The sequence below is a fragment of the Fukomys damarensis genome, unplaced genomic scaffold, assembly GCF_012274545.1.
Source record: "Fukomys damarensis isolate Sample0158 unplaced genomic scaffold, DMR_v1.0_HiC HiC_scaffold_16, whole genome shotgun sequence".
Classification (NCBI taxonomy): Eukaryota; Metazoa; Chordata; class Mammalia; order Rodentia; family Bathyergidae; genus Fukomys; species Fukomys damarensis.
In genome coordinates, this window is record NW_022900928.1 from 123,296,167 (window position 1) to 123,311,397 (window position 15,231).

Sequence of the window (15,231 nt, forward strand, 5' to 3'; positions counted from 1 at the left end):
GTTTTGTTTTTGTTTTTTGGTTTGTTTTTTATTTTTTTCTAAAAAAAAAAAAAAAAACCTTAGTTATCGCCAGATGTGATGGTGCACACCTGTAATCCCAGCACTTGGGAGACTGAGGCAGGAGGATTGCCACGAGCTCAAGGCCAGCCAGCACTACACAGTGAGTTCAAGTCTAGCCCCAACTACGTAACAAGGCTGTTTCAAAACCCAAAACAAAAAGCTCTTAACTATCAATGAGTTCCATATGGAAGGCAGCAGCTTTTCTTAACAGAGCAATTTTTTAAAAACTCCTTCAGAGGTTGACCCCTTGGAAAACACTAACATTGTAAAAAACACTTGCAGTTTTCTATGGTTAAGAAAGTGGCAAAGCATTTTGTTTCTGGAATAATTTTTCTTTTTGCATAACTGTTACTTATAAAGACATACTATTTTCAAAGTTTTCTAATCGAAAGTAATAGCTGTGAATGAGGAAGCTCTTCTGCCTATCAGCTAACTTCTGAAACATTTTTAGGTCAATTGTAAGCTGCACCAGGGCAGTGATCTGACTCTACTTCAGCGGGTATGGGACCTTGCATGCAGAGTGTTTAATAAATGACAAATCTGATGAATGAAGTCCGGCTAGACAGGGAAGGCACAGCTTTCACTCTCAGCCGTGCTGACTGCTTTGGGAGAGCTAAGGGCCTCACCCCAAAAATGTACAAAGGTCAGGTGCAGCCAGTGCTGAGTGTTTTGCTGTGTAGTTAAATTCTCATGATGGATCCTGAGGCTGTCCAGCAAATTAATCTTAAACTCAAGTAAATCAAGTCCAGGCTAAGGAGTCAGTGACTCAGTGACTGATGTTTGGGGCCTCAGTGGTTTTTCTTTTATCTATTTGGTGAGATTTCTAATTTCTACAAGGACAGAGTATGGGTTTGACCATTTTTAGATAAGAAAACTGAGGTGCAAACATTAAGTTCATCGACTCCATGCCCGGTCTCGCAAGTAATAGATTAACTTGGCCTGTCGGGCCCAAACACTTTTTCCACTTAAATCTAGAGTTTTCAAACTCAGGACCAGTGGCAAGATTTACATGAGCTTATGGTAAAGATGGTGGAGTGAACAATGATCTTGTCTCAGAAAAACCTGTCCCATTCCTAAAACTATATCCTTTCTGCTGTTTCATTGTTTCATAAGAAAGATGTTCTTTCTTTTATGAAATTATGGTGAAATATGGTAACACTTAGTTTGCTTTATTTACAAAAAAACTGATACTTGGCCAAAAAAAAAGGGCATGCTTTAAAGCCTATATAAAAAAAAAAAGAAATGACAACCAGGGGCCAGGGATTTAGCTCAGTGGTTCCACTGTCTGCCCTGTAAGCACAAGGACCTGAGTTTGATCCCCAGTACCAAAAAAAGGACAACCAAAATACAAATACAATGAGACATGTAAATGAGAAATAATTTGAAAAAGAACAATGGCAAATAAAGTAACTTATTAAGGAATTTGGTTTTTGGCCAAAAAAAAAAAAAAATTGTCAGGCACACAATAAGAGATCTCCAAATTCCTAGGTATATATTTAATAAAAGGTTTACAGATTCTTGACTTTTTAAAACAGATACACTTGTAATGACAGCTGAGAGTTCAAAGTTGCTTCAGTTGTAATACTATTGAGTGTACGTTATTCAACAACACAAGATTGTTACTCTTGTCACAATACAGTTTCCAGGAATGAAATATCAGTTTCAAGTGCATGGCTATGACCACATCACTTATCTCTTAAATTAGAATCAGGTTAACATTACATACGGGGAAAAGCAATTTAGTTTTATTAAAGTTCAAAAATGTTTTTCCTTTATCTTAAATTCACCAAGACCAAAATTTACCGAGATAAGCTATACTTATCTAACATATCTAGACTCTAATTTCACCTTTGATCAGGAGCCTGGAAAACAAAATTTGAGGCTGTTCTGCCTCAGGCAAAATTTCTGGGAACCAGCTAATTGGTCTGTCTGGAACCCACAATTTAATCAAATTACTTGGCTGGGCCATTTCTGTCTAAAGTTAACACTAGAAACTAGCTTTTGTTATATGTAAAAACATCCAAATATACAATGCAGAGTTTAAAAAGAAAAAAGGTGTGTAAGCCACAGATGTTCCAAAGCAAAATACTTGTAATTCAATTTAAAAATAGACAATCCCAGGAAATATAGTCAAAGTCATAAACATTCATGAAAGAGGACATTAAATAAAGCTTACATAGTTTTCAAATTGATAATTTTAAACTACTGACCTGGAAAGAAAAGAATTTTGAAGACTTAATGAGTAGGACCTCTCAACCACTATTCATGGAATTGTAAAAATTTACACTACTGCTGAGTAGTTTGCACAACAGTTCTAGAGCAGTCGTGGCAAACCCGTGGCACACATGCCACAATGGGCTGCTTATGTCACTGAAAACTCTAAAAGGTCTGCCACCAATAGTCTAGAGCATTTTAAAAATTTTTAAATATTTGACTCAGTTACTCTACTTGTATCAATTCATCTTAAGCAGAAATAACCAGAATTACAGAACCAGAGTCAGAATCGCAGCCCAGGATCACAAACGTTCATACACAGATACAAACTGTGTACAGATATTCTCCTTTAACAACCTCCTGTGTAATAACTCTTAGGTACAGCAACAAAAGCAGCCTTGTAGCCATTTGGTGGCTTCTTCTAAAGTGCAGTACTGCAATTTTTGCTGATTACAGTGTATAGTACAATATTGTAATTTTACATTGTTATACACTGCAGCACTGCACGAAAGAGTATGCAAATAAAAGCAAAGTCATCAAGTTAGAGTTTCCTTTGTTCTGAATATTGTTACGTACATATTACATACAACTCCTCACTGGTTGACCAATTAATTTAACGACTTAGTTGCAGGAATGGAACTCAGTCATTGAGCAAGGAATCTCTGTACAGACTCAGAGATGTGCATATATATATATACAAATATACACACAAACATACTTACTGTATACAGTGGTTATTACAAATGAAAACACTGTTTATGCCTAGTAATAGAAGAATGGTTAAATTAAATCTCATACACATACCCAATACACAAAACTTTAAATGTTAACGAGCAGGAAAAAATGGTAAATAACTCTAATTGTCTCACACAATTGAGGTAACTAAAAAGTTAATGTGAAAAATTAAATTTGATCATAGAGATGAGGTTCTAATTCTGTGTATATCTACACGCATCTGTGTGCAACCAAGTGTACAGGCGTATCATACTTACCTGGATAGGTCTTGATAAAATTCATTTTATTAAAATCTTCAGACACGTGAAATTCCTAAAAGTAAACATATGCAATAATATAAGTTATGTTTTTAAACAAGAGAAACAACTTTCAAAATGAAGTGAAGTCCAAACATGGCTGTCATAAGATCTGAAACCCAAGATGAGCTATTTAGGGATATGAATTGCTCCTTTCATCAAATCCATTTGTGGCCATTCTTTGAGGGGCAGATGGAGTCAAACAGAGAAAGTACCATTGATGAGCACAATATTTTTATCCAGTTCTTCCTCCACAAGTGAACACTACATATTTGTACATTCTCCCTCTAAAGTACAGATTTTTGCTAAGTTTGCTCTTTTGGCGCATGCACGCGTGCACACGTGTGCGCACACACACACACACACACACACACACAAATCCAAAATGATGCATAAGGAACAGAACTGCAAAGGCCCATTACCAACAGGGCTCAAAGCTACAGGAGATCATGGAGGTTTGGTGGGGCAAATTCATACATATTCAATGTATGAGACACTTCCAAAACTTTAAATTTAGACTGGGTGGTTCTCCTTCTATACTCTGTTTGTTTATTTGCTTACAAATTTTCTTTAGACAATGTAGTTTATAACTTGGAAAAAATTAAAAGTACACAGTTTTTTAATGAAAAACTAAGCCTCAGCATAAAATTGAGAAAAAATAAAACTCAAGAAAAGGCACTAATTGAAATTGTATTGGTACTAAATTGCTAAATTCCTTTGATCCTCCTGCCTCAGCCTCTCCCAAGAGCTATGAGTGCTGGGGTTAAAGGCGTGTTCCACCACGCCCGGCTATAAATTGTTAAATTCTTAAATCTCCTGATAAGATGGACATTATGAATTGCTGGCTGACCAGAGGAAAAAAAGCATACAAGAAATACAGACTTCTTGATCTCCATCTTGCTTTACCAAAAGTGAAAACTACATATGTATATGCTAATCATAATTGGATGCCAGATCACTGGATCAATTGTTAACTGCTGCTAACTTGGATTTGCACTGTCCCTTTCCACTGAACAGCCCAAACAGCTTATGTGCCAACATGCAAATGTGAAGTCTATGTTTTAAGCAGAAGCCATAAAGAGAGCTCCTAGAGAGAGAAATGCAGGACCACAGCCACCCCTGGAGAAACTACTTGGGGTTTACATTCAAAGGCTTTTTGTTTTATACATTTGTGCACTTTATCATGATCTCCCAAAAAATTATCATGGGAGAAGAGGAGCTGTGGTATTCACAATCACATAGTGTATTCATAGCAGTCCTTAATGCTGTGCTCCTGCTGTGTAAAGACCAGGAAAAGGAGGCTTTACCAGAACACTTGCAGTGGGTGCTGGTCTCCTGTGAGCCACGACAGCACAAGGTGAATTAAAGTATAAGACAGGAAATGATGCTTAGAGAAGAAGCTGGGTTGTGGGCCTGATCAATGCTGCTCTGGGGAGCAAAGATGAAGGCACCCTGAGCTCGCCACTATTTATTTGGTTCATAGGAATAACAGAAGACACAGAGGATTGGTGGTAATCCTAGGTCGTGAAACTGTTATAATCAGAGGAAGTATCAGATGTCTGGGAGGGTGGCAGTAATCCTACACTGACAAGGATCTTATGTTGATGAGGACCTCAGGTCAATGAGAGATGATGCTTATTAGGATGGTAAATTGAGCAAAGACTTTCTTATAACAGTAGGTGTGGGATGAGTTAAACTATAAGGAATTTGTCCCTCCCCAAGTGAAACCTTTCTCCTACTACTCAGTTCTCAAATCAGGATGTCTTCAACTGATGTAATCTTGCCCTCAAGTGTCACAGCACCATGGGACCACTGAGGTCTCAGTTGTGACCAAAGACAAAAATGGAGTTAGGCTTCAGCATGTGATAGCCGGCCTGTAGGCAAGACCAGGCCTAATCCTAATTTATGTATGAAATGATTTTCCAAACAAAATTATACAGAATGGCTCCCGAAATTGACACATGAACTGCCTGGGCAGAAGCCTGTCCTTCCTCCTGGCCCTTAAACAAAAGCAAAGCTCCTTCAGTTTTTAAAAAGAAAAACAAAAATAACAGTAACACTCTTAACTATACAACTTTCCCTGTCCCCTTCTCAGCCAAAAAATCCCTAAAGATCAGCCCATGCTGGCTACCGTCTGACTGTTCCCTGCTGGTCACCCTTCACCCCACTGTACTCGGGAGCTCTGCCATCTCCACACAGAAAAGGCTCTCCCTGCTACCTGCCTGATCTTGGCCTCGCCTTGCACCTTGTTTGTAGTCCCCTTCCCCAAAACTCCCTCCTCAGGATTCCAGGGCTGCACTGTCTGGCTGACCTTCCTGCTATTCTGCCTCTTCTGCCTCCGACTCTCCTGTGGGCTTTCAGTCCTGACTCTCCCTTAATAACATCCATGTTCCTTGGCGAATATGCTGGCTCTCCACTCTCTCAATCCACCAGTGTAGTGCCCACCCCATTCTCCACAAGCACAGAAGAGCCAACGCCATCCCAGGGCAAACCCTTGAGGTTCCAGCTCGTTCACCCAACTGTCAAAACTGAACTCCTCTCTTCTGTCTCGTAGGAAAGGACGAATGTCATCTTAACACTGCTGATGATCCATACCCACATCCAGTCAAACATCAGGCCCACTTACTTGGCAGTTCTTGAAGCTGTCACCTCTGCTCTGCCACCAGACCAGTGCTTCTCAATCTCAGGGTGGCATCCTGAAACAGCCTCCTACGTGGACCCCTACTTTCAGCCTTGCCCTTCAAAACCATCTTCAACATGCTGGTACCCCAAGCTAACAGAAGCCAGAAATCCAACGGTTCATCACCCCCTTTCATAATGCTCTTCGGTGGCTCCTCATGCTGCAGTTTTCTGAATGCACTCAGTCCTCAGGTTGGTCTAGAGGCCTTGCTAAAACAACAGTCCCCAGGGCCACTGTGTTCCCTCCTTTATGGTGGCCCGCCCTGGCTCTGTAGGGGGTATTCTCTTCTTACTTTTACTTGGCCCAAACTGCAGAGCCTATTTCTTTTCCTACCTTTAATATAACTGCACTAAGGTTAAAAAATAAAATAAAATGCCCAGGCTCCTCCCCAGTGATGGTGAAGCTGTGGGTCTGACGAGGAGTTGGAGTATGTATCTCACTAAGTTCCCTAGATAATCTGTATAACTACACAAGTTTGGGAAACAGCTTATAAGAAGTAGTCTGACTTCCTTAATACTACACTCAAGGATCATCATCTTCTCCTCTGCCCTGGCTGCTGCCCCTAAATGCTGGCTGGAGAAATTCAGGACTTGGGTCTGGCCCTGTCTTCCCTAATTTCCTCCCCAGGTGATCACAGGTGTCCTCACCACTGGAAGTGACTTTCATGCTGAGGACTCCAAGGCAGACCATCCCTCAGACTCCAGGTTTGCCTCACTGAGTGCCTTGCTGGTACCTTAAACACTGGGCCAATTCCTCATTGCCCCCCTTCCTCCAACAGAGACACCACCATCTATCCAGTTACTCAAGCCACAGACATGGAGTCACCTGACCTCTTTCTCCTCCTGCCCGCACACCCAAGCAATCACACATGTATTCAGGATGTAACTCAAATCCATCCACTCTGTCACCCTCACTGCCACCAGGCCCTCCCCTAGGTTACTACAACAGCCTGACTCCATTCTTGCTGCCTGTGAGTCATTCTCCAAAAGCAGTTACACAGATCTTTTAAAATTAAATGTAAATTATATAATGTCATTCATCTGTCAAAAACCCTGTAACAGCTTCTCACTGAACTTACAATAAAATTTCAAACTTGATCCAGACCTACAGGGCCCTTCATGACCTGGCTTCTGGCCCCACAGTCCCTCCTTGTCACTCAGTATTGCCTAGGCATAATGACCTCCCCCACATCCTTGAACACACACACACAGATCCATCTCAAGCCTTCACAAAGCATTCACTTCTGCAAACTTCCCTGACTTTCCAGCTCACTGACTCTGTGACAAGGGTGTCAAGACTATCAAGAAGAACAATCTTTAACAAAGTGTTGCTGGGATAACTATATAGCCATATGCAAACAAATGCATATGGAACTCTCCCTCACACTGTACATAAAAATTAACTCACAATGGAGCAAAGACCTAAATGTGAACACTAAACTATAAACTTCTTAGAAGAAAATATAGGTATAAAATGTCATTCACGCCTATGAAAACTGATACAGGTACATCAGGCAACAGTTTCTTAGGTCTTATATCTAAAGAACAAAGAGCCCCACAAAAAGGACTTTATTAAACTAAAAAATGTTGAAAATACAACACTGTTGGATGGGAGAGGATACTTGCAAATCGTGTATCTGATCTTGTATATAGCATATGCAAAAAAAATCTTACGACTCAAAATCTTAAAGATCTATTAAAAATAGGTAAAGGACCTAAACAGATATTTCTCCAAGGAAGACACACAAATGATGAACAGGCTTATTAAAAAGATGTTTAGCATTATCAGTCATTAGAAAAATATGTCAAAACCACAATGAGGTACCATTTCATAACCACCATAATAAAAACAAAGCAAACTCAGAGAGCAAGTGTTGGCAATGATAAGGAAAAACTGAAATCCTCACACTTTGCTGGTGGGCATGTGAAATGATGCTAACACTTTTGAGGACAGTTTAGTGGTTCTTTAAATGTTAAATGCACCCAATTCCACTCCTACATATACCCAAATGAAATGTAAACATATATTCACATTATACACGAAACTTACATAAGATGCTCACTGCCATGTTACTCCTAATAACCAGAAAGTGAAATAATCCAAATTTCTATCAACTACTGAATGGCTAAACAAAGTGTGGCTTATCTCTAAAACAGAACTACTGGGGGGGGCGGGGATTCAGCTCAGTGGATTTAGCTTGCAGGCACAAGGTCCTGAGTTACTGGTACCAATAAATAATAAATAAACAAACAAATAAAATAAAACATAACAGAACTACTATTCCACCACAAAGAAGAACACAGGAACTAATTCAAATTACAGTATGGAAGAACCTTGCTAAGTGAAAGATGGCAGACACAAAGGCAAAAATGTCTGACACAGATCCCCATATTCAGAAAGTGCAATGGTGAGCGTTAGTGAGGGAGAGGAGAGGGAGAGTGACTGCTAATGGCTTTAGGGTTTCTCTGGGGGACAGAAAGATGTTTGTAGTTAGAAAGTGGTAATAATTACATAGTTTTTAGTATATACCACAAAAGCATTGACTTGCACACTTTAAAATGGTGAATATTATAGAATATTAATTATTTTAGGAAAAAGAAATATATGCATATAATCAGACCCATAAAAAAAGTTTAAATTAAATTTAAAATTTCAGCATCCAGCCAAAGATAATGTGAGAAGCAAGCAGTGCCTTACACTGTCTGAGCTGTGTCCCGCACCTCCTCTCCTTCAGAAAGACAGTGACAGAGAATGAGAGGCAGAGGCTGAGAAGGCTGTGCTTTGTGGACAGCCAGAGCAATAGGACAGCCATTGGACAGCATGCTGAGCATCACGAGATCACCTACAAATTAAGCATTAATTAAAAATGACACGTTCAGGCTTAGCGTGTTTTGAGACAGGGTCTCACTTTGTAGCTCAGGCTAGCTTTGGGCTCACTATGTAATCCAGGCTGGCATCAAACTTGCAGGATCTTCCTGCTTCAGCTTCCTGAGTGTTAATTTTAAACTGTCTAAAATGAGCGAACAAGGAGAGGTCAAGGAATACATTCTCTAAGGAATACATACTCTAAGGAATCCATTCTGTAAGCTACCTACCATCATGGCTCCATTATCCTGGCCCACAAATATCCGTCTGCTGTCATGATGGTAAGCCATGGTAGAGCACGGAGCTGTTGGAAAGACAGAAACCACATTACCAGCACAGCTCAGAATTTTAAGTTGTTCAAAGTGTGTTATTGTTACAATGAGCTATAGGATAAATGATTTTAAAAAGAGGAGAAATTTGCTTTATGAAAAACATTATATAAACTGAAAATATATTTAAAGTTGTCTCTGAAGTTTAAAACCTTAATCCTATAAATCTGCCCAATTAGTTTTGGGGGTTTTTTTTGGGGGGGGGTACCAGGAATCAAACTCAGGACCTTGTGCTTACCAGGCAGGTGTGGTGCCACTAAGCTAAATCCCAACGCCCGATTATTTACATTATGCTGGGTAAAGTGAACCAGCTGATGTCTCATCTCCAAGGGTTTAGGAGGTCATTCTGAGCCTGCCACCGATCCCTAACAAAGTCAATGAGTAGCAAAGAAGAAGGGCTCCCAGCCCCAGAATTCCCACTCCACAGCACTGTTGAGCAAGCTAGAAAAGCCACCATAGGATTGTTTTCCCCCCAGTGCTTTAAAAAAAAAAAGTTCCCCTTTGCAATGACACACAGCCCAGTCTGCAGTGACTGGAGTTATGAGGACAGGTTACTCTGCACACCTGGGAAAGCTCCTACAGCTTCTCTTCCACATACCCCTTTCTCAGCCTACCCATCCCTCTTCCAGAAATCAAGGGCCACAGAATGAATTTCAAAAAGGAGAAACTCCAAACTGTCTCCCGCTTAAAAAAAAAAAAAAAAAGCAATAAATGAAATACTTGTGCAAAGAAACATTTGGATTCATTCTGGCCTAAAAAATTTTAACCAATAGAAAAACCACAATAAGAAAAATGCATTCTAGGAACAAAAAACACAGTGAACTTGACTTTTTTAGCTGTCAAATAAATTTTATAAAAAAATAAAAGAAGATGGGTATGGTGACACACACCTGTAATGCCCCTAAACTTAGGAAACTAAGATAGGAGAATCACAAGTTTGAGGCCAGCCTGGGCTGCACAGCCAATAAACAAACAAATAATGTAAAAGAAAAATATCTTCCTATTGAGGTCACCATTTGAAAACAGTTTAAAGTTCTCTTGCTATAGTGAGCTGATATTCTTCACCAAAGGAAGAAAGTACTGTAAATTATAATACTGGATTGTACCCAAAGAAAAAGACACAGGTAACAGAGTGATCAGACCAGAGAGGCTATTTTCAATTGTACTCAAGAACTATATAGTTCAGACAGGTACTGAAATTGTGTACAATTAGGACTGACTTAAGCCTGCACACCATAATCTACTACATTGATGTTTACAATTATAAACAGTCGTGTCTAAGAATTAGAATCACAGACACATATGAATCTTTATACAATCAAAATTATCTTCCATTATCATGCATACATGAATAAATGACGCTTAGATGATTTCAAAGACTCGTTATCAGCTTTACACGCTGCTCATCAGCTGGTATGGGGGATGGAACTCGGGCCCGTGTGCTTGCAAGACAGGTAGCAGAAACACTGAGCCAAATCCCCAGCCCTAGTACTAACTCTTGTTGCATTAGTTTTAAAATTTTCAATTCTTTGATCACTAACCACATGTAAATATGATTTAAAAAGCCTATGTAAATATGTAAATATGGTAAAAACTATGCAAATATACAAAATCCCTCTTTGGTGTAAAAATTTCAATGTGGTAAGTAATTCAATGATATAGAATTTGTGCATTTAAAAAAATTAAGAAGGGGCCAGGGATCTAGCTCAGTGGTTCCACCACCGCCTGCCTCACCATTTGCATGGCAAGCACAAGGTCCAGAGTTCGTCACCCCACCACCACCAAAAAACAAAACAAAACAAAACAAAACCAAAAAAAATAAATAAATAAAAAAGCCTCCCTCTTTTGTTTCTTATACAGTGATGTTTTGGCTTTTTTTCCTGGATGGGAGGTTTCTACTGAGATAAGCAATTTAAATTTCAAAAAGGGAAAGGGCTGGATAGTCAGTCTTATAAACAAGAAAGACACTGATCATCCTTCAAATCAGTGCACTTTTAAGAAGACATTACTACAATCTAAAATCATATGCTTAAAACTCTGGTCAGAGGGCCAAATCCAACCCACTGCATGATTTGTTAATAAAGACTTTGGTTTTCCTGGAACACAGCCAGGCCCTTCATTTATGTACTTTTTATGATTGCTTTCATGCCACAGTTGCAAAATGAATAGTCCTTACAGACTCTTTGGCCCACAGAATCTAAATATTTACTGTCTGGCTCTTTGAACCAAAAAAATGTGTACCTACTGTGGTGGACAGCATAGTTTGGGAGTTACAAACAGGCAATGGATTACAATTACACGGGACTTACAAGTAATCAACTGAATCCTTCTAGCCTCAATTTCCTTATCCACAAAAATGATAAAAGAATCAGCTACCCTCAATAGCTGTGATGATTTTATAAAATTATATTATCAAAGAAAGGCCTGAGGCACATAGTAAAACAGAAACCAAGAGTTACTTTTCTTCAGCCACAGCAGATTCTAAAGTGATTTTTGTTAAGTGAGGTAGTTATGTAACAACTAGACACCCTAAAGCAATACACAATACAAAGCTTTGCCTCGGTGACCAGTCAGGACACAAGAAGTTTAAATTGGTGCATGTGTGTGAAGACATCTTTGATTGGGTAATCTACAGAGAGATTTTAGAGCCAGCGTGGCACTTTTCTTATATTTTGAATTTAAATAAAAGTCATTCTAAAATAGAACACTCATTCATGATGTTTTCTTCTGGCCATGCTCTTGCAGTTTTATCAGTAGATACAGGTCCAAGTGGAGTCAATCAAGAAGCATCTGGAAGCAATGAGCAGGACAGGGGTAGCTGCACACAGGTGTGGGCACACACTGGAGGCACTGTCCCTTCCATCGCTCCTCCGGCTGGGAACTGCCTCTCGCTGAAAGGACAGGGACAGCCCACCATGTGCTCAAGATCTAACAGCCTAAAGAGCACACACTTCTGCTGGGGTTTTGGTACCCTGGGAGAAAAACTACCAGAAAGTTAAGTATTTGGGAAAAATACAAGCCAAAGAAATACAGGACACAATTCATCTTTGTCTCTATTCTCATGAGCATGAACTCAAGGCTAAGGACTCAGAGATTAAGCTAAAACCAAAATAAGAACTATGGAGGAAGCATGGGGGTGTGAAGAGTAACAGAACTAGTGCCACAGATTTCCCAAAGATGACAGAACATTCCCCAAGCTGGAATGAGTTCCTCAGGCTGCTGCTACTTCCACTTATCAGATCTATAGCTGGCTACTGGGAAGTAAGGAGTAATCAGCCCAACAGAAGCCTACTTTGTTCTTGTTGCAGTGGGGGAAAGGGTGTGTTTAGAAGCTCAGGCATCCTGTCCACCTCTGCCATTTGTATTATCAACTAGGTTTCTTAAGCGCTTTTACTAAGATATGGGTTACCTCTTATTTCAAGGTGAGAATTACTTCCTGTTTCAGGGGGAGAAACCAGGTCTATGCATCCATAATGTAACAACCAGTGGAAAAAACCATTACAGAGGACCATGACCCAACCCCTTGGTTGAAGATTGTGGCCATACTCTCTCCACCCCCAAATTTCCTCAAGGCTACAACTCCTCCCCTCCCCTTTAAAATCTTTGTCGTCTGCTCACTAGCTGCTGAATTCCTTCCTGGACTCAGCCTGCCCACCGGGTACCTGCACCTGAGTGTTAAATAAACAACCATATTTTGTTCACACAAAGCTTACCCTGGGTGCTTTCCCTCCACTATGCATCTCTAACACTCATGATACTGGAAGACATGGATAACAAGGAGGTATGAATGCTTAACACAGTAAATGAGGATCAGGTTTACAAGCAGTTTTTTACTGTGCTGTGTATTCTAAAATTTTTCCATCCATTTGACAATACTTGTCCTTATAATATTCTAAAAAGTCTATTTTATTTTCACTGAATAACTGTAAAGACAGAGAAGTTAGCCAGCCAAACTACTGGTAGAAGGTAGAACAAATGAAAATTTTGATATACTACAAACTTCTTGTGGAAATTGTTACAGGTTGCAAATAATGCATGCACAATGGAATACACACATCAATAAGAAAATGCTAACCAAGACAGGAGGTGCTTGCGACAATGACTCTAACTACAGATCACATGAAGAAAAATTGGCTTTCGCAGTCTCTAACAAACTCCACAGCTTTGGAATACCTCTTAGGAAGGCTGTGGACAGTGTGACAATATCCAGGACACCTGTCAAAAGCTGTTCAGCCGGGGATTTAGCTCAGCGGTTTGGTGGCCTGCCTTGCAAGCACAAGGACTCGAGTTCAATCCCCGGTACCAAAAGTTTAAAGAAAAAGAAAGGCTCTTTGGGGGGAATGTCACCCTGACACTCAGTAACAACCCATCAAGTACACACCAAGTCCCTTTTCTTCCCCTAAAGGCTGTCAGAATACAAAAACCCTTAACTGAGGGAAATACCTCATTAAGCACCAAAGCCTAAAGGAAATCTGCAGCAAAAGATGCCTTCCTGTGGCTATTTGGGGTGGCAGGAGTCACCCTCATTTGGCCCTGGGTAACATCCAGGCATTCTCTGTAGGGCTTTGTTCTCAAAAAGGCTTTAGAAAAGTAGAACAGCAGCCCTCAGTGTCTCTTAGATTTGCCTGAAGAGCTAGAATTTACATGTAATTTTATGTCATGATATCTGAGGGCTATTTTAAAGTCTCCATGCTTTAGCTTGGAGGTTTATGTTTATAATATATCAGGCTGCTGAGAAACTCCTGTTTAGAAAGTATTATGCCCTGGGCTACATCTCTCTGTGGTACCCACAGGTGAGTGAAAAGGTCCAACAAAAGGCTGGTTATCATTACAGGCATACACAGAATGTTGTTTTAGTGCAAGTATCAGTTACTATGACTACAGAGTTACATCAGTATTAGGCTCGTCAAATTAAGGCAAAGGAAAATGGGTGCCCTTTTCCTCTCTTTTTCTTTTTGGAGGAGGAGGGGTTTGGCTTGGCCTGATTTATTCATTTTTTTCTTCAGTTGTGTTCAAGTCTGCTTCCTTTAAGTTGGTAGAACCAACTTCCTTTACAAAAGGAGTGTTCCTGTGGCTTATTACAGCCTCGTAGAGGTGTTAGGCAACTAAGAAACTCATTTGGAAATCCAGGTGCAATTTCCAGTCAGACATTTTGCAAATTCTACCCTCACAGGCATCAGAATCACTGCCCCCCCACCCAGCTGCACGACTTACAGGCCATGGTGTGGTAAATGCTGGGCCAATATTGGCCACTGTCTCTCTTCAGCCATACTCGCAGGGTCCTGTGGAGAAACGAAGAGAGTGTTGAGCAGTCATTTTCACTTCTTTTTTTAGGAAAACCTAATTTTTAATTTGACGAAAAAATTCCAACACCATTTCCTAACTGATCTTATAATCAACTGGACAAAGTATAAAAATATATGTACACATGCATATATACATATATATAATATAAAACATACAGTTTATGTACTACACACATTTTATACAGTTACATAGAGCGTAGCCATATGTATGTTATATAGTACCCATCAGTCACAATTCAAACAATTTTAACGATACGGGAATGTTTTGTATACAAGCATACAAAAAGAAAACTGGGCACAACTGACTGCTTTTCTTGGTTAAGACAAACTTTGTAAATTGGCTGCCTTGGAAGGCAGTAGATCTAAGAGGAAAGAATGATGGAGAGGTGAGGGTCAGCACAGCAAGGCTCATTCTCTGACTGTCCTCATTCTCCATGCCAGGGAGGCAAGCATCCCACATCATGCCTCTGAGTCCCTCTTTCAGGAAATCCTGTGCAAGTACAGGAAAATGACAAAGCTTAACACTTGGGCTCCCTGTAAAAGCAGAGAACAACATGGGACACTGCAGGGCAGCCCTGTGCTCACAGAACCCTAGCCCCGTCCGGGTCCCTGGGTCCCACTGTGCTCGCCCATCTGGCTCTGCAATGGCCCCACTTCTCTCTGTCCAGGCAGGCTTCCACTTCGACAGCAACACAGATCCTGGCTCACAGCAGGAGCTGAGCACATGTCTGACCTCAAACTGAAAT

At 40.2% G+C, this 15,231-nt stretch overlaps 1 protein-coding gene across 1 annotated transcript in view; it reads right to left on the reverse strand.

Annotated features, from left to right (window-relative positions):
• Wdfy1 (WD repeat and FYVE domain containing 1) overlaps positions 1 to 14,459 on the reverse strand; it is a 32,584-nt gene extending 18,125 nt beyond the window's left edge. The window contains exons 1-3 of the mRNA XM_010611790.2: positions 14,394 to 14,459; positions 9,081 to 9,154; positions 3,267 to 3,321 (exon numbers count right to left, since the gene is read on the reverse strand). Coding sequence (XP_010610092.1) covers positions 3,267 to 3,321; positions 9,081 to 9,154; positions 14,394 to 14,400 — 136 coding nt within the window. The 5' untranslated portion in view covers positions 14,401 to 14,459. The remainder of the gene's footprint in view (positions 1 to 3,266; positions 3,322 to 9,080; positions 9,155 to 14,393) is intronic.
• Positions 14,460 to 15,231: the final 772 nt, after the last annotated feature.